We start from the raw sequence: 19,994 nt of genomic DNA on the forward strand, positions 1-19,994 counted from the left end.
CTCTCTTGAAGCTACCCCCACCCCCCACCAGCACCACCACCACTACAAACACAAATGGGTGCAACAGTGATGCTTTTAGCAAGGTCTTGCACACTTGCAAAGTGGATCAGTGATTCAGAGATGATGGCAGGGTGACAGTGAATTACAGATGGAGAAGGCTTTAACGTCTGTAATCCCTGTCCGTCCATTACAGAGTTGAGTTTCTTTAGAGGGGATCATCACTCTTCTCTCCTGTTGTTTTTTCCTTTTCCTTTTTTTTTTTCTTCCTTTTTTTTTGACCCAGTCAAGCAGTTTGCTGGAACATTGCGTTTCTGCTTGAGAGCGGTGAGAGATTGCGCTTCATTACAGGCGAGCCTTAATAAGATATGAGTGAATAGCTGGGCCTTTATACCTATGGTTTGCGTATTTTCTGTGAAAGCGAGGAAAATTAGGAACAGACCATTCTGTTATACACAATTCCCAATTTAGGCCTAATAGCCTACATCTCACCTCATAACATTTCCTGGAACAACGCACCCCCAGAGCCATTTTGAAAAATAGTTCGCTATGTTAGCGGACAGCTAAATAGTGACTTGGATGAAAGCTGATATAGACCCCAGTTCTTATTCACCACCTCCTAATGGGTAAATTTTGGAAAAGGGTTTTGTAAGTTGATCCCAGAGCCATGGTCAGTGGCAACCTGAGTGGTTTAAATCTCTCAGCGACTGGCTCGCTGTTGTCTGCAGGAGTTTTAGTGTTAATTTATGAGCTGGTTGTCTGAACTCACTGGTGGGATATTTTTACCCCTCTGTTGCTGCACAGGCTGGGGGAGCATAGAGGAAGGGGGGCATCACGTCATGCTTTTACTGTAGCCAACCGCTTCTCTGCCCAGTGACAAAACCTGGCATTGGGACTGAGGTTTCACTGTGTGTCGGTGGGTGGTGAGCGACTAAGCATGAGTCAGACAGAAGGACGAGTGCATGTCAGGTCTTTGGGCTGTCCTCCGTCTACTCTGGTGGGAAGCTTTGTCATCTTACTTTCTGAGAGGTTATAGTGTAAACGTGTGGAGACAACAAGGTGCAGCTCTCAGAAAAGTCAGGGGGGAGGAAATAAAACTCAAACTTCTCATGGACCTTATCACTGGTTAATTCTCAGCAGAGGCCCATACTCCTCAACTCCTCAGCGATTACGCGTACGTCACTCTCGGGCTCGGTTTTCTTCACCCTCCCTCTGAATCGAAGAGACGAGTGTCTAGTTTAGATTCACTTCATCCGATTTATTATAAATATTAAATGTATTCCTGCATGAGAGGCATAATCTGACTTTTTTTTCTTTTTGTTTGTTTGTTATTTTAACTTTGGCAGGGTAAATGAAATTTGGACCAGTGTCATCTGATGTTTGAACAAAAGATACAAAGCACTTAACAGGAGTCTAAAAATAGGGGCAGCCAAACAGATGGAGTCAGCAGCTCTCAATTCAGGCTTTATGCAAAAGTGCGCACCAAACAGATTTTTTACCTTTTTGAAAAAGTCTCTGCTATATAAAAATATAACCTCATGTTTTTGTGTTCATCTTTGTCATTTTTTTCCCCTCTTTTGATCAGAAAACCAAATGAAATAATTGTCTCCTTTATAGTGATTCCATTGTGGTACTACAGTTTAATTACATTAAAGTTCAGTTTTGTTTAACCCAAGACAACATTTATTATGTTGAAAACGTGAGGTAAAACGGAAAATCTGCTATGATTTGAACGCAGGGCGTGGATACGACATGAAGATGTTCACATTTCCTCACATTTTTTCTTGTTTTTCTTACAACAGTTATGCCTTTGGGGCTTAATATACTCCCTGGTTTTTATAGAGTTAGTTTATGAGTGTGTGAGGTATAATTTCTGAATATTAGGGAATGCATTTTTACCAATCTCCGTTTTTATCAGTGTGTATTCAGCTCAAACACTAAACTACTTAAACCACGCAAATAAATCACAAAAATAAGGGTGTCAATATATTAAAAAAGTGTTTTCAAACATCAGCAGTAAATAAAATCTCTGTTATAACTCTTTGTAGGCAATATGTTTACCAGCTCAGATCAGTAGCTTGCACCCTTAACAGTATCACTGTAAAGTTTGGAAGCTGTGATAATATTTAGAGAAACTTTATCCAGGATCAAAATGTGGGCCCATGTAAAAATCGTCTGCCTTCCTGCTTTTTCTTTTTCTTTTTTCTTTTTTTTTTTTTACCACTGCATAATACAAAAACTTACACCCAACAACCAGCAGCAAGAGCATAAGGGGGCAGTTTGCAGAGACCTATTTTCAAGTGGCAGGCATTATTTACAGACCCACTTGGAGTCTCTCTCACCTACAGCATCATAGAGTTTCACCGTATCTCATGACAGAAGCATCCATTATCACACTGCTCTGTATTCCAGCAGAGAGAGCAAGGGGCTACTGTGAGCGGACACTTCTCTTTAGGCTCGCTGTGGAATATACTGGCTCTTTCCACTTGTTCCAGGATGATGCCCACTTTATTTAAAAATCAAGCGCGCACTTGAAACGGCGCCTCAGAGGCTGATGTATTCCTGCAGAGTCTGGTGTTCATCTTGTAATATTAAGCCTAAGGTTTTCAGTAAACAGAAATCCTGCATTCCCGAGAGGGAAATGCGTCTTGTCTTGAGTTTGCTGCGAAAGTCAAAATGCAGAGAGAGAGGTGAACGCCGACTGGAGGCTTAGATCCACTTTTATAACAAAGCAGTCCACTCATACCCCTTTTTTATATGTACTTACATATGTTTTACATACCTCCCATATGTTTTTAATGAGCTAACCTTCATGATGGTGGCCTGATGTGATGTTTTTACATGTACGTGACCTACAGATTGAACCTCATATTTTTAATGTGTACCTGTCAAACAACATTTAGGGGCGCTACTGTAAAATTATTTAAATCTCCTCCATTCCCTGATCTTCTATCATTCAAGTAATTAATTGTGTTTTTTAGTCTTTGCCTTACTTTACAATCTCCAGAGTCATTTTCCACTCCACATGCAATAAATGAAGATTACAATTAAGCGTGGTAACCTCAGAAATGTGTGGTGAGAACCCACCCCCCCGTGAATAATGCTTTTGTGAAAAAACTGACTTAAAGCAGCTGAGGAAATCTGAGCTTTTAGAAGCTGTTTGATTGGTTGTTAAGTAGCAGATTTCTGATGACCCGGCAAGAAGCGTCTGGGTGAGATTTGAGGCATTTCGAAGAGTTTAAACAAGATGTTAACATGGAAACATAAACAGAGGCAGCAGACCAGAAAACGAAATGGAGTCTCATTTCCACAAGGTACCACAATGTGATAATTTAGCCCAACTGCAGATGGTCACACACTGGGGGCCATGTTTTTTAACGGTTTGACTAATGTAGTTCTACACGAGTGTGTCAAAATCAGTTTCTGCAGCAGAGACTCCAAGGTTTTTCCTGCCTCAAAGTGGGCCTTTTTGGGGGGGGTGACTCCACACAGAAGCATGGCTGGTGTACATATATTTAATGCAAAGAGTCTGTGTTGCCTTAATCTAGAACAGACTGCATTTTCCTCTTATTTTTTTTGGTGTTTTAATAAATAAAAACCTACTTTCATCTTGAGTAAATAAATCCCCACTTAAAAACCTAAAAACCTGTCACGGCCCTGGTGATTTTCTTTTTCTTCTTTCTTTTGGATTAAGGCCAAAACCCTGTTACTCTGTGGCCTTCGCTTGACTGCTGTATCCAAGCTATTGGTGAACCACTTGTCCTACCTAATTTTAGTGCTGTTTATCTCGCGTCTCTGCTAAATAGGGTCTGAGGAACCTTATGCAGACCTTATCCCATGTCAACCCATGACACCAGTATCAGTGTCCTGTTAGATCATTGACCATAGGTATTGAATTCTAATAGGCCTATTGGTGTGTCCTAATGGTCCAAGTATTGAATTATGATATTGGCAAGGGCTGATGGCCTCTAGATTGAATTATGATATTGGTATGCTGTGGGCTAATGGTTCTCAGTATTGAATTATGATATTGGTGCACTTTGATGGTGAAGGGATTGAATTATGATATGGGCAGCTATCTGCTAATAGCTCACTCTGTGTAATTTTCAATGTCAATCATGGCTTCAGTTGCTAGATCCATAGCCGGCCCTAAGGCTCAATACATCAGTGGAGTCAGGTGGGAAAAGCCTTCACCCTTTAGACTCGGCTCTCACTCCAATTTACTTTCCGTTACAGTCTCCTTTTTCACTTTCTTATTCAGTCCATCAGGGGTTTTGTTGCTGGACTCATTGCATCAATCTAAGAATAGGTGTAGAAATTTATTGTTTTTCTTTTCTGTACACTTTCTAGCCTTTATTCTCCCAGAATATGAGGGCTAGAAATGGCATGTTTTAATAAGGAGCCGGTTATAGATGTTAGATTAGGTAAAGAGTTTTATTGATTGCCTGTCCCTCAGTAGCTGTGTGTGGATTTAGGCTCTCTTGTTTTTTCCATGCACAGTTTTATGTTATAAGGCCCCTAATGTTTAAGTAATGGCTCTGAATATGAGCTAACTTAATTTCAGTAAGTGTCCACACCTTTGCCGTGTTTGTGTTGAGCTCATTCCCATTTTGGTAGTTTAAAAGCAACCAGAGCTGCGATAGTCCTGCTGCCAGCTCACGGAGTAAATGGACGGCCTGCTTCTGTGTCAGCCTTCTAAAAATAACACAGACTGCTGGCTGGGCTCAGCAGAAAACTACCACCGATTATGATGATTCAACTACCCTGTATTCACAGGTGCGTGTGTATATATGTGTGTGTGTGTGTGTTGAATGGGGGTGGGTTGTGCTTAACAAATGGTTTTCTGCATTTGGTACAGTGTTCACTGGTTTACTTTTAGTTCTTTCTTAGGTTGGCAAAACTTTTGTTCAAGTCAGGAGAATTTGTGTGCTGTTGAGGTGAACCACAAAAGAAATCTTTCTAATTTGAGTCATGTTAATGAAGTGAAAACTTTATTTATAGTGGACGTCAGTGGATGCAGTGGGTCCTTGCTACTTTAACCCTAGTTAAAGGCCGGTCCATGGCTTTGGGAAATTGTATACGAAGAACGTCCTGTATCTGCTGAATTCATTGAGCGTCCTCAGACGGTACGTTAACCTCTTTCTGACCTTTGAACCGAGCAGCTGTCTGACTGGAGTCAGGGTTTGGATGAACTCTGACCCTGAAGACCCCAGTATGACCTGGGCTGTCTGACTGGCCTAACCTTTAGAGCTAACAGATGATGACTTCACCATCTGTCTAGCCTCCTTGAACTTGAACTTGTGTGAAAATGGGGGTGAAAAAGAGAAGAGGAGAGAAAACGGTGTCACAGTTTATGCAGGCGGTTTTCCTGCCGCGTATCTGTTTTAGTTTTAAAGCTAAATTACCGAGGTGAGAGGTTTGAAACGTTAGGCGTTGTTTAGCTCTTTGCGTATAATTTGTGTGCCCCAGTTAAAAAGCATAAAATTGGCTGTACATTGCTGAGCTTTTAAAAACGGGGGTGGGAAAAAATAAAAGTGAGAGTTGCCTCTTGAGGAAGGGGGAAGGGACTGTGTTTAGTAGACACAGGCTCATCCGCTGACTGCTGTCTGACCCTGAGTTCAGTGGTATGGTTATTAATAGGCCCAGAGGCCTCAACTTCCAGGAGGCCCTCTGATCAGCTCCAGATGTGGAATGAGTGAGGACAAATCTACGCTAGCCTATCCATGTTTCACATGAAGCAGAAAGTAGGAGAGATAGGCATTTGGTGCGACTGATAAAGAGTGAGTGAGGGAGGGAGGAAGGGAGGGACGGGAGACCTTTCCACAGCAGGAGTGTGTTTTGTGAGTCTTTGTTTTCGCGTGTGTGTGTGTTTTTTCGTTTATTACACTCTCTGCCCTCAGACCAAAAGACCATAAAAACGTATGGCATCACCATGGCGACCATAATAACTACCTATAAAACAGCGTGTAAACTGTGAAATAAGACAAACAGACCAGAACAGCCCTGGCTGGCTGACTGAATGGCTGCCTTCCGCCATAAAACTATTTGAGAGCCAGACTGAAGGAATGCCTCGGAGGCTGCTGTGGCTGTCACGACACATGAAAGGATTAGGCTCTGTGTTTTATCTCCTCTTTATCTGATGGTAATGGATAAGCTGAGTGTAGCCTATCATCTGACGCTTGGGCCGGGGGTTTGATGTTTTAGTAGGGTGACGGTTTGTTGAGTTGACCGCTTTGGTCTATTGATTGCTGTTTGATGGTTTTGATATGTAGGCTGTGTGGAACAGGTCAAGTCTTTTATGCAGTGAAGGCTCCAAATAGCTTTTAGCTGTCCTTCACTCCCCCCATTACTCTAGTGGTTCGTTTGATGTTTGGATCAATCAATAGAAAGAGCCTGCGCTCTTACACATGCTCCATCCTACTTCCCACTGAGCTCAATTCCTCTTCCTTCATTGTGCAGGCTTTATATCACATTCTCTCAACACAGAATAAATGATATAATTACAACCCATTACTTAGCCTAACGCAAGCTAATTATTCTGTCATTACTGTAAGGATTAGCTATGCTCATTCTCTCTTTCGCACTGTGTTCCTCTGCCTTTTCCTCTCAAAAGTCATGCAAGCAGAACAGAGCAAACTCTTACTCATAAAGGCTGAGTAAGACTAAGCCCTGGGACATGTTCTGTTGATGTTGATTGTATAGACCATGGGTGTCAAACTCAGTCAGGACGCAAGGCCACACTAGAAAGTAGTGACAGCACAGACTGGACACATTAAAGAGTCTCGACATACAGATATGTCTAAACTAATGAGGCATTTTGATGTATGCTTTTAATTTATGCGAAGAAATCAACATGCTGCGTTTATAGGCTGTGGCACAGCTCACGCTGATGTGTCATCAGGCGTCTAGAAAATTACTGGATACAACAGATAGACGAGGCTAAATTAAAATGTGGAAAAAGGGCATCACGCAGAGCAGGGATTTAATGTACCAGAGGCACATGAGAGTGATGCACACCTTTTTTTTTTTTTTTTCTCTTTTTTCTTTTTTTTCTTCACTGTCTTGTAACTGTGCCAACAGTGCGAAGCTGCTCCTCGTCCTTATATGGAAGTCAAAGTGAATTACAACAAATCAAATAGGCTAACGAATTGAGAACAGATCGAATCTTAACTGAATTAGAGGAACTTTGAACACTGCTCCATTGTCAGAGCTCACAGACACAGAAAGCTAAAAAGGTGTGGACGTTTGCACCGTTACACTGCTATCTTGCACCTGTGATTTTTTTTTTTTTTTTTTTTTTTTTTTTTTTTGTTTTTTTTTGGGTTTTTTTTTTTTTTTTTAACCTTGCATATAAAACATTCTGGCTTCCACTGAAGAGGTTTGGGCCTTCCACCAAAAGAAATTCACTGGGACTGTGATAAAAATATTTTAAGTGGGGGTTTAATCTTTCCAAGCTTAAAATACATTTTTATTTATCAAATTGCCAAAAATATCAGGGAAATGAACAGACTTGTTTTTAATTCAAGTAGCACAGGCTGTTTGCCTTAACTTTATGAAACAATTTAGGCGCAACCTGTGCCACCGGCCGTGCTTGGGTGTGTACTCACCCTTCCCAAATGGCCAGGTCCGAGCCAGGAAAAAACGCGATTATCCGCCAATTGTTGCTCGTACCTGCATTTGAAGTCATTTAAAGTAATGGCGGCACTCTAAAATTGTCGGGCCCCAGGCTCGTGTGTGTGTGTGCTACCGGGCCTGAAGAGCCACACTCTTCTTCCAGACTTGATTAATCCCTATCGCCCCTTTCCATGATCGCAGTTTCCATTTTTTAGTCCGTATCTGTGCACTCATCCCCTCCCCAATCTCCTCTCACTGGCACAGAATGGCTTCCTGGCAGAGTGGAGGCATTAATTCAGGGATGAGAGGTGCGATACTCTCACCCTCTCTCTCTTTCTATGTCTCTCTGGTTCTCTCGCTCTCTCTCTATCAGCGCTGTGTTTGTAATGCGTGGCCTTTATCGTAGCTGAAACAGCTCACTACCCTCTGATCCTATCTCAGATCTCAATATCCTAGCCGTTCCACCCTGTAAACGCAGGGATGAAAAATCTTGCCCTTTCACCAATGCATTACACCCTAGCATATCGCCATACCCCTCTCCTCCCATTGCACACTCCACACCACTCACCCTTTGTGACACAGGCCTCCAGCTAAATTCAAACTCTGCAAAATGAGACCAAGTGAGCTGCACTTCTTCCATGCCAGAAACCATCTTAGTCTCATTATATTTGTATTTAGGCTCAGGCCGGGCTTCTGAATCCCCTTGTCAGATGATAGGTCAGGCAAAATAATGACTAGCTCTCAGTAAGCTTCAGGAGAGTTAAGGCTTGGATGTTGGGGAGATAAAACAACAACCAGTCTCTCAGCAGAGAAACATGGATCAATACAAACGAAGCTGCGGTGTAAAAAGGCTGTTTTTGATCCAGGCTTGCGTCAGCATCGCTGAGGTGAGTCTTGACAGCTCCTGTGCTGTTGGTAGATATGGATCTGTGTTCAAAAAAAGGAGCAAAACGCTCAGGGACCACAAGCGTCTTGTTAGACTATGGAGAGTGTTAGGCTGACCCCCGCCCCCAGCCGCTCTGCACGTAAACACAAGAGACGTGCACACCGTTTCACAAAAGCACACACTAAAAAAAAAAAAAAAAAGTCTCCGCAGTTGTCAGTAAAACTCTTGTAGCGAAGGAAACACATTTGTGGCTTTCACTCCAATGGGTGAGAGGAAAAGCCCCCCCCCCCCCCCCCCCCCCCAAAAAAAAAAAAAAAATCAACAAAAAGAAACACAGATTCAGGTAGATACAACTTGCGTCTTCAAACTCTGTGTGGTTTTGTGAACACAGTATCTGCTGGCACATTTAAAGTTGTGCACCCCGCTATGTCAAAGGTAGAAAGGCAGACAGGCAGCCAGGATTGTAAGTCTCTTATCTGTGCTGCTGTTGTGCTGTGTTTTGAGGGGGCGTGCCTGTGATCTGTGATCATGTACCGTGTCGTTGTAGCGAGCGTGGCTGTCGCTCCTGACTGAGCTGCCACCCCGCGACTCCACCCCCACACACAGTGGGTTTGGCATATAAAACAGTCAGCCGCATAGGGGGTGGAAAGCTGTGCTGGGAGTTTGAAAGGTAGGCCTCGTAGATTTCAGATAAGACATCTTTCCAGACGCCTTTACTGTTTACTATCATAACCACATAACAGCCTCAGACATGTCGGAGATAAAAGGAAAGATTAGCGACTGCACTGGCAAGACAGAAAACTTCATCTCTTAAACATCTGTGTCATGTTGCCAAGCACAGAGGCAGGAAAAGGCTTCTCACGTTGTAATGAACACAAGAAAGCTAATATGTTTTTGTTTTTTTAACAGTACCCTCCTCTGTAGTCTGACTAATATGGTGTTAATATTACTGAGAAGAAGCGGATGTATTTTTGTCTGTCCCTTTCTACGCCTGGCTCGAATTCAAGGGTGGTACTCCGTTAGATTAATGTGTAAAACATGCACCGAATGTGGCGCAGTTAACCTACATGGTGTTTGGACTAAAGGAGTAGTGGCAGTCTACTTGGCATGTGTGACTGCAGACGGGGTGTAAACAAAGTGTTTCTAGCAGTTACAGTCCCAATTATTCTACAGAGAAGGAGCTGAAGCAAATCCTTGTGCGCTGTTCTCTCCTCGGCGTGCACTCCTGGTCACCGTACGCTCCTGGCAGCACAGACGGCAGCTGCAGATCGACTTCACACTGTGTACATAACAATAACTTTGTTGTCATTCCACCAGCCTATCTGTCTCGTCATCGTCGGAGCGTGAGGGCAAAAGAAATTCCACAAAGTTTTGATACCTCAATTAAAGTGCGTCTGTCTCCTGTTATCTCATTTAGGCTGTAGTCAATATGATTGGCATAATAAGACATGCCTGATTGGGGCCTCCCATTTAATTAATCAGTCTCACTGTATCATCACCTGTGGCTCATTAGAGTAATTAGAGTGAATTAGTCAGATAGAAGGCCTCTCTCTGCCTGCAGACGAGTGGAAGGAATTTCATTAGGAGTGATGAACACACATACATACACCTTGGGTCTGATGGCCATTGGTAATGGGATTTGTTTACCCGTGACTCTTATCAGCGATTACTAATATTACCGCAGCGGTAGGATGGAGAGACGCTCATTTCATGTCGAGCGCAGCCTCTTCCTCCTCGCTGCGAACGTGGCTACCCGTGCCAAATTCCGCCGGGCGAACATGTTAGCAGACTTCCTCTTTTGAAACGGGAGTTCAAAAGAATGTGGAAAGACTGGGCTCCCCAAGTTACTGCAGCGGCCTGTCTGTGCATTCATGTGAGAGCACACGCGTGTGGAGCAGTGTGCAAGAGGCTTCTTGGCCAAGTCGGTGTTGAAGTCTCTCTAGGGAGTGTTGGCAATCTGTTCCAATCGTCTTTACAGCTGACCAGACGACCAAATGAACCAGGACAGGGACTGCTGCTGTGGGCCAGTCCAGCCAAGCCAAGCAGGGCTGTTACAGCAATCACACAGACATTACAGCCCACTTAATGCTCCCCTGCACAGACCACGTTCCTTCCTCGACTAAAAACTAGACAGTGCAGATTCAAAAATAGCGCTGGTGTTGTAATGAGCAGTTATAGAATATATTAAGTAGTTTTTTTCCCTCTTAAATGAAAAGTAAAATCTTTCAAAGTCGAGCCAAGGAGAGCCAGAGAGTGTTGACCTCAGAGGCTGAGCCTGAAGGCCCCAAACCCAGCAGTTTTTCATGCTTGATGGTTGTCTGCAGGCTGTTCACTGAAGTATTTACATTATCTAAAGGAAATGCATTTTCTTCTTGAGTCTTGTAATGCAAAATGTGGATTGGGTTCATTTACCTGGTTTTCTATCTTCACTTTTAGGGTTTTGTCTCCTTGTCAGACTAATTTGTAAGGTTTGTGTGTGCGTATTATGTCTGTTACTGATGTCAAACAAGATAGAAGAAGGAAAATCCCAGTTGAATGCCAGATGGCTTAAACCCCTGTAGAGAAGCCTTTTTTTTAATTTGAAAAAACTTTTTTTTTTTTTTAAACAGTAATCAACCTCCAAAGTTTTGAGCCTAATAAACTTTATCAAAGTCATTAAAATAACATGTAGCGAAGCATTTTTTAAAACCCTGTGATAATAAATAGAAAACAGGAAATTTAGTTAAAAATATGCAGCATAAGTAACTGCAAGGATAAGACTTTTTAGATTTCTTTTATTTAGGATTTTTTTTCTGCCATGTTTGTCCTTTCTGACTTCTTTGTTCAGCTCTGAAACTTGCCAAGGCACTGCCCACTCCTTTCTGCCAGTCTGCACACGCTGTTGCTGTTTGTGATCGCTGTGGTGACTCGGATAGATAGTGACACATGTCACCATGCTTTTCATTATGAAAATGAAGGGTCTTCGTGGTTCTATTTAGCCATCTATTAATCTAGCTATCTGCTATCTTTAGTCAGGACGGTAACATAAACTCCAGAGTACATGCTAGCAAGTATCACGTAGCTGGACTGGTTAAGCACTGACAGTCCTAACTGCAAATAATTCAGGCAGCTCAGATGGTTAGAGTTTATACATTAACATTCATATTGTGGAAAAAGTGTCCGCCTCTTTTAACCCTTGGTCAACAAGCTAACTTCCCAGGAAACCTGGAGATATGGCGAAGAGAGCGGCAGCATTTTACAGCTATGAATATATTTGCCCTATGGAAATGTGGCATGACAGTTTGACTCCTGTAGTCCACACCATCCAATGCGAGAAACTTAACAAGTTTGAATTTGATTTAGAAACAAAAATGAAAGAAAGAAGTGGGCATTGGAAGCATTTTTTAATATATATTTTAAGGAGGATGAGGGAATCAAAGACCTCACCAGTGTTCAGTATAATTTTTTTTATTTTCCACTTCATACAAAAACAGCATCCAGCCGAGAAAACACAGAACTGTTTGTTCAGTGTTTTACTAACGTGCTTAAACATGACAACTTCATGTGCAGTAGAACTGAGCTTAATATGGAAATGTTAATGGTTTTCGTGTGTGTGTGTGTGTGTGTGTGTGTGTGTGTGTGACGAGCAGGCACTTTCCGATGTTACGCTCTATCAGCAAGATGAGTGTAAAGTCTGCCTGTGTCTGCTGATGTGGGCAGAGGGGTTTGCTGCATAGTCAAAACCTGACTGAGTGTGAGGGTCCTTTTTTATGTTCCCCCCCTCTCCTCTCTCTCCCCCCAAACTAAGACCATGCCCATAATTACTTGCCCACTTGGCACTGAATCAATCCTCTTTCATGTGTGATGTGTTTATTTAGCTTAGCAGTGAGAATTTTTCTTTTTTTGGAGCGAGGATTTGGTAACACATTGGGATATATGCAGGGTATTGGAAAGGGATTGGACAGAATCAAGGGCGTTGGAGATTGGCACATGACCTTTTAAAGCAGAGCCCTAGTGGAGGATTGTGGATATTTCACTTTTATGAGCACAAAAACGGATCTTATTGATCAGCTTAAATGAATTGATTGACCTACTTTGTTGAATTCCTTCAACACCGTTTTGCATAAAATTCGTGGACTAATGTGCATATCGGAATGCATCCTGAGAGCTCCTGTCAATAAAAAGACAATGTTGTTGCAGGATTTTTCTTCATCTGAGTAAGCAATACTATAAGCCCTGCGTTTACAGTGACTGTGAAAGGTTACAAATGAACAGCAGTGTATAACAAAGGAGCCATGCAGTGTGAAAGTTATGATCTCTGTAAACCCACAGTTGAAATAAGAGTGGAGAAATGAAAGCAGTTGTAATGGGCTTATTCAGACGTTACCTACGCTCTGTCGGCCATCCATACTATTTCACATTTGCAGAATTCGCATCACATCATTGCAGAGGGAGTATTTCTGTTTTCCAAATGTATTCCATGTGCCTAATCACACAGCTGGGATGATTAACAGCAACCACACTTCGGGGATACACTGAAATTTACCCTCGTTGCTGCCAATTCCAGCTGAACTCACATCAGGCTTTAAAATAAAATTTCAGCGAGTGATTATAGTCCACGCTGATCAGAAAAACAAGGCTTCATGCATCATATCGTCGTCATATCAATTTGATCCTTGTATCTTGAACATACTGGGCCCTGTATTCTTGTTCCTGTAGCTAATCTTTACCAATGCAATAATTACACCACTGTTCATGAACTAGAACATTCAGTTTTTGACAATTAATTTAACATGATTAAAATTTATCAGGTTCCTCCTTTCATCAAGCGATGCACAAGCCTCTGCGCACGCTCGAGTTCACTAACAGATAGTGCAGCTGCTCCATGGCCATGGGCAGACAGGCTGCTACATCAACTGCTCCATGGGCAGCGAGAACAAGATGGCATGTAAGCAAGTGAGCAGTTTTTTGTTTTTTTTTCTCTCTCCCCAAACATCCTGTTTCTCCTGCATAAAATCCATTGCAGGGGACAGTCGACCGAATCCATTTGTTATACTTTTTCATGGTTTGTGGTTAAAACGAGATCACGGCTGGTCAGGGAATTAAACGCAATGCTGATGGAGGGGGAAAAAAATCTCCTAATTAGTTCTTGATCACACTGTTTCTTCAGAGGGTTGAAATTTCTTGTGTGTTTTTGGGGGTGGGGTGTATAGGCAAAGTGGGGAGGTGGGCATGTGTGCGTGAGTGTGTTTTGGGACCTTGTCAGCAGACTGAGCCACAAGGGCCCCTGTGGTAATGTGTGTATTAAATGATTAGTGCGTTAGTTAGCATAACGGCCCTTCAGCAGCGTTTAATCACTCTCAAGGGTGGGCGGCCTCACAGGAGGTGAATGGGGGGGGAGAGAGAAGGGGAGGCGGGGCAAAGGCAGAAGAGAGATTTAAACTGAAGAGAAGGAACTGCTGGTTGAATGAGTGAGTAGATGATCTGTAGAGAGTATGGAAAAATGAGGGAGCGAGCATGACGGAGAGCAAGAATCCAGCCGAAACATAATCCAGCAGCACTCTCACACACTCAGCGGAGAGCGGAGATACAATCTTTACGAGGCCTGAACGGCTTGTTAATGTCAGCACACGGCCCATCAGCTGGAACAAGTCCCATAAATAGCTATTAATAACAGTGCAAAATGGATGTGGACGAAGGTGGGACCTCCGTTCAGCCTTGACAACTGCTGCTGTTGATAATTGTGTTTTTGTTGTTATGTGGTGAGAGGGGAGGAGTCACCTGGTAGTCAATAATTGGTTTGAAATGCCTGGGCATTTACTAGTAGTGGTTAGAGCGGTAACTGATTGACTGCCAGGGTGAAAGGCCGTCAAGTTTTTCCTTGGTGGGCCGTTGGTGTTGTGGTTCTGCTTTCTGAACAGGTTAATGCTCCAGCAAAACCAGTGGAACTTTATGATTTGATAGGCCTGTGCCAGAGTGGTCACAGACATTATAGGTCAAAAATAATAATTTAAAATACAAAGCAACCAATCATATGTGTGTGTTTGTTTGTTTTGTTTTTTTAACTTTATGCCTCAAATTTTTAAAACTGGCTGTAATATGTTTTGTGTAGACCCCAATGAAGGCCACAAGCTGAAGCACATCAATCAAAGTTTTAGTTTTTAGAAACCTCTACTCTGTGGCCGTGTTTTCGGCCTACTGCAGCATTCTGAATAATATCAGCAAAGCAAATAGGTCCAGCAGTTTGCAGTCTAGTCATAAAACAGCTCCCGTCTTTTAATCGCAATTGATAACAATGATTACGATTATAATGACCATTACAGTAATGATAAGTGTAATAAAATGTTGAATGCAACTAACAAAAACAACAACCTTTCTGTTTGTCTTGCAGAAAGAACTAGACGTCACCGCCACGCAGCTTGCCAACAGACAGGACGAGAGCGAACAGTCCAGGAAGAAACTCATCGACCTGAGCCGCGAGTTCAAGAAGAACACTCCAGAGGTGAGAAAATCGGATATTCACAGGCGAGCACCAACACACAGCCACGCGTACAGTGCGCCCCGCAATTCTTTTGACAATCACGCTTGGCCTCGGCGTTTCTCGGTGTCTGCTCTCCTCTTCATAAATGTAGCCGTGATTATTTACTGAGAGGAGTAGACGGAACAGAGATGCGGGCTTGGCTCCCAAAAATAGTCTCTCCATTAGTTTCCCTGAAATCCTAAAGAGACAAAACAGAAAACCCCTCAGGAGTTTGTATTATCTGACCTAGTTTTTTATGCGAGCAGAAAGTGTGGTCGGTGAGTGTGTGTGCGCGTGAGAGAGGGAGGCAAGGAGAGAGTGACAGAGCAGAGCAGAAGGGGGAGAGAGCGAGAGAGAGAGAGAGAGAGAGAGACAACACTACTAAGTGGGATCAGGAGGGAATTCTGTCCTGTTCCTGTGTTCCCATCACTCCTCCAGGGAATATTTGTTTCATCTCTGTAACCAAGGCAACATATTTCAAACCTCACAGCAAAAACAAAGTATTGTTGTGTTATTATTGGTAATGTCACCATGGTGAATTATTGATGGCAGCATGAATTATGTATGAATGGAGTAGACAGTGGATAGAAAATTGTCAACTCTCCGCGGAGTTGACAGTAGGCCTATTATAGTTACCACAGGATGGGGATTGTGACTATTGACTTCAGCATGTAGCCCACCCGCTGTAGAGGAGTATACACGGGAGGAAACTGTACCTGCATACAAAGGATGCTAATTTCACTTCACCCTACACATTCATCTCTAATCTCATTTCCAAGTATAACCGCACAGCTAACAACACACACAGGGAGGCAAGACAGACACAAAGGGAGAGAAACACACATGCAGAGGCAGCGGGAGCCATGCACAAAGAGAACATGCAGAGAAGGCAGAGGCACAAACACACAGAGGCAGATAGCCTAGATCACAGAACAGGACACACACATTCATCAGTGTAACAAGGCTGTGATTTAGGAAGGCTCCTCTGGCGTCTGTGTGGCCCCTGGCATCTCCCTGGTATGTGGAGGAGGAATCTGAGCCAGGCCAGACGAGCGACAGGATTCATTACAGGGCTGTAACAGCCTCAATAGGAATCAGCACTAAAACTCTGGGCGTTTGGAAATACAGAAGCATCAAGGCTGCCTACCAAACAGGCTGGTTCATAACGTGTGATGGCCTGCGCTTGATTAAAAATGCCCCGATCGTCTTGTGTGCATTTGAGGAGCCGCGTTTTTTTTCTTTTTCTTCCATCGCTTGCGTGGCTGCATGTGTATGTGTGTGGTTGACCAGCTTATAAAGCGGGCTGTCAGCTCTCTGTGGTCCGCACCAGTCAACGGAGATCACAGTCACATCAGATCAGACTGCATTAGGCTGAGCGGGAGTCCGTCTCTGATCCATTATTCAACAACCAGGAGACCGGCCCACGTTGACTGTGTCTAGTCTGCTGAGCTGTACTCGGTGTGAACTGCACTCATGGTCTGCATAATAACGCACACACACACACACACTCACGCAGGCTTTTGTAGCATTTTGAAAGTAGTGCAAAGAAATGCAGCGTGAAAACAAAGTTTTTATAATTCATTAGGACTGACACGCTGTTGAATTTTTTTTTTTTTTAGAGACTACATCTCGCTGCGCTTCCTAAGTCACCTAAATTATTCATCCACTTCTTAATTTCCTTTTAGTTAGTCAAGACTTCTCTACTACACTGTTATAAAGGCAAGGGTGGGAATGGTTGTAAAATGTCCCAAAGATTGCTAGCCAGAGGCAGTGGTAGTAAAACAACTGTGTGTGTGTGTGTGTGTGTGTGTGTGTGTGTGTGTGTGTGTGTGTGGTGTGCGCGTGCACACACACACACATGTTAGTGTTTAGCTGCAGGCCAGACAGACAGCGAATGGGAGTTCCATACTCCCTGGAGGATTCCTCGGGCTGGCCTGTCTGCTGTCTGCCGGCAGCTTACACACCAGCCATCCATCTCTTGCTGCCTGGGCCCCTCCACTCCCCTCACTACACACACACACACACACACACACACACACACACACACACACACACACACACACATTGACCATGGTGTCTGTGTGCATTGTTGTTATATGGTCATAAATCTTTGGAAGTGGAGGGGGCAGGGGGTGGAGCACCGCAGAGTGGACCAGAGGGGTTTAAAACTCCGGTGTTCAGCAGAAGGAGTCACTTGGTGCCGTGTGGTATTTGCGTGTGTTTGTTTTTGTTTGAGTCTACACTAGGTTATTATAATTAACTAAAAGCTAAAAGTAGGTGTAAATGAAGCATTTTAGTTAAGCTCAATACAAACAAAAGCTAAACTTAAATCGAACTAAAATAGAGTAAAAAATACTGAAATCTTCAGTTTTAGGTTTTGTCACTTTGGTCTGATTTGCTTTTATTACCTGCCATGTGTTTATCGAGACTTGAGATGTCTACATGTGTGAATGAACATCCTTTAGAAAATCTTGTTTATGTTCGTATTTCTATTCTGAACCTCTGAAAAATGTGACTAAAGCACTCCAGACTAAAGTAATTAAAGACTAAAAGTAACACTGAAAAGAACGAAACGTTTTTCTCTCCCCCAAACAATCAATCCGCATCTGGAAACTGTCTGAAAATAAACCAAATCGAAAACAAAAACACAAAAACGAAAGAAGAAAAATGCAAAAGTATAATAATTGTAAGTAATCATTGAGGTTGCTGCAGCATTTATGAAAGCTTACAGCTACTAAAACCTAAAAACTCAAAGTTAATGAGATTGTTAGAGCGACTTCATATGATTTGGTTTTCTTAAAAAAAAAAAAAAAAAAAATTTATGGTTGCCACGAGTTGACTCATCGCGCAGACTCCTTCAAAAAAAGCTGAAGATTATAATTTCAACAAAGGCAGCAATTATTGCTGGACTACTTTTTTTGGTCACTGTATTTTCATAAGAGGTTCTGTGAATCAGCGCTGAGTTGATGATAACACAAAGTGTGAGATACTGAAGTGAAAAGTGCCTTAAATGTTGCATTTTCATTGCCTTGCAGCAAAATGGGGGCATAGATGTTCCAAACAAGTGAACTTTTGTTTATATTTTGTATTTTCATGAATCCAAATATGCTGTAGTGCAGGTCATCGAAAAACTAAAAGGAAACTGAAATGTAAAATTAGAATATTATCAGAATGCAAACGATGAAGCTGACACTTATCGGGTGTTTTGTGTGGGTGGGTCTTTTTTTTTTTTTTTTTTTTTTTTCCCTCCATGCTCTTCATCTCCTTCTCTGTGTTAGAGGGAGAAAAAAGAGGGAAGGAGGGTTTTTTTTGAGGGGGGGGGCAGGGTGCAGGTCATTACCCCTCAGCGGGGGGATATTGAATTGGCCCAGACAAACAGCCGCAACGACCCCTGATGAGGTAACAATGAAGCGGGGTCACCAAGGTCATGACCTGTCCTCAGCCCCAGACAAGCGGCCTGTCTGGACCAACCTGGGATTAGGCCTGGCCCCAGACACTGGTCCCAGGTCAGTTTGGGATGCACGTTCCCCTGCAGCCTCAGCTAGGCTTTTAAAGGCAGAGGGTTTCTAAAAGGCGCCGAGTCTCCCGAGCACACATCTGTCGTTGCCCTACTTCACATCTTCATTAGGCAGTTTTGAGAGTGCGCGTGCATTCACAAACTGTGAGAATCAAGTGTTCCTGTACAGAATGTCCTATTCTGCCGCGCTTTTTACCATACGCTCCAGTTCAGTTTGTCAGGATGTGGGCTCAGCTAACAGCACGGTGATTTGCATGTTCCCCTGATACGTACTCGACCGGGTATCTAATCTGAAACTGCTGACTTGTACTGGAAAGTCATGCAATGGGACTTGGAGGATAAGGAGCGTTTCCGTTATAGTAAAAAAATAAAATAAAATTTGGTGTGCGGACATGATTTGCATTAACGGTAGGCCTTCTCCTCGGCTCATTCACTCTCACGTGCGCTAGCACTGCCCCTGGGTGGCCCAGGTGGTGCTGCACCTGTTCTTGTGAGAAACGCTGTCCGCCGGAACACCTCCGGGTACAAACCTGGCGTCCTCCCTAACATCATGTTCATCACTCACGCACCGCAGTGTTGTTTTTTTTTTCTTTTGTTTTTTTTTTCTTTTGTTTTTCATTGACAGCAGCAGGAACGGTCACTGCTTGAGCAGCTTATTCGATTGCTACATAGTCATTATACAACTTGTGCATCTCTGCCACTTGTCCTTGTGTTATTTAGTGCTATTTAAGGATTAAAATATTCAGTTGATTGTTCTGTTTTTGATACTCACTAATCTCCTCTTTATTTTTTTTTAGGATTTACGGAAACAGGTTGCCCCTTTGCTTAAGAGCTTCCAAGGAGAGGTGAGTGGATTATTTTTGGAAATTATTATTGACACAGCGATATCCATAACATGCTCCAAGCAAAGTAATCAAATAATGCATTTTATGAAGCCTGTTTGACATTCATTAACTGCTAACTTGCTTCCTCTCGCAGTGCCTTTTTTTCTTTTTCTTTTTTTTAAACTTTTGTCTTCAATCATCATCTCTTCTCTCTCACTTCTCTCTTTCCCCTCTTCACTTCGCCATCTCCTGTTCTCTTTCTTGCCACTATCTCATTTCCCCTTCTTTCCTCTCCCTCTTTTCTTTGCTCTGCTCTGCTCTTGATTTTCTGTCCTATTCATGAAGTCCTGTTGCCCGAGGGTGTGTTTAAATTGCATCCTGCAAAAAAAAAAAAAAAAAAGGCACCACAAAACCCTAGCTCTAGCCAGTCACAACTCACCGAGTGCTATTTCCTCAGACTTTGTCTGCATGATTCTGTGGGGGGATATTTGTTGTTGTTTTTTCTTTCTTTTTTTTTTTCTTCAGTTGATTTGGTGAATCATGAGCCATTTTTGCTCATTGTGGCACATGCATGTTTACTTTAAGTTTGCCCAAGGTTTTTGTGTACCTTGACCAATCAAAGGTGACTTTTGTGTGTGCTATATCATACCCCTGCTG

At 42.8% G+C, this 19,994-nt stretch overlaps 1 protein-coding gene across 3 annotated transcripts in view; it reads left to right on the forward strand.

Annotated features, from left to right (window-relative positions):
- Window positions 1-19,994, forward strand: part of cux1b (cut-like homeobox 1b) — a 62,356-nt gene that overhangs the window by 2,635 nt on the left and 39,727 nt on the right. For all 3 annotated transcript variants that reach the window (XM_005929946.3, XM_005929947.3, XM_005929948.3), the window contains exons 2-3: window positions 14,868-14,978; window positions 19,311-19,358. In XM_005929946.3, the coding sequence (XP_005930008.1) occupies window positions 14,868-14,978; window positions 19,311-19,358 (159 nt within the window). The remainder of the gene's footprint in view (window positions 1-14,867; window positions 14,979-19,310; window positions 19,359-19,994) is intronic.

Source organism: Haplochromis burtoni, unplaced genomic scaffold (assembly GCF_018398535.1).
Source record: "Haplochromis burtoni strain Fernald_Lab_line unplaced genomic scaffold, NCSU_Asbu1 Contig_128, whole genome shotgun sequence".
In the NCBI taxonomy this organism is placed as follows: Eukaryota; Metazoa; Chordata; class Actinopteri; order Cichliformes; family Cichlidae; genus Haplochromis; species Haplochromis burtoni.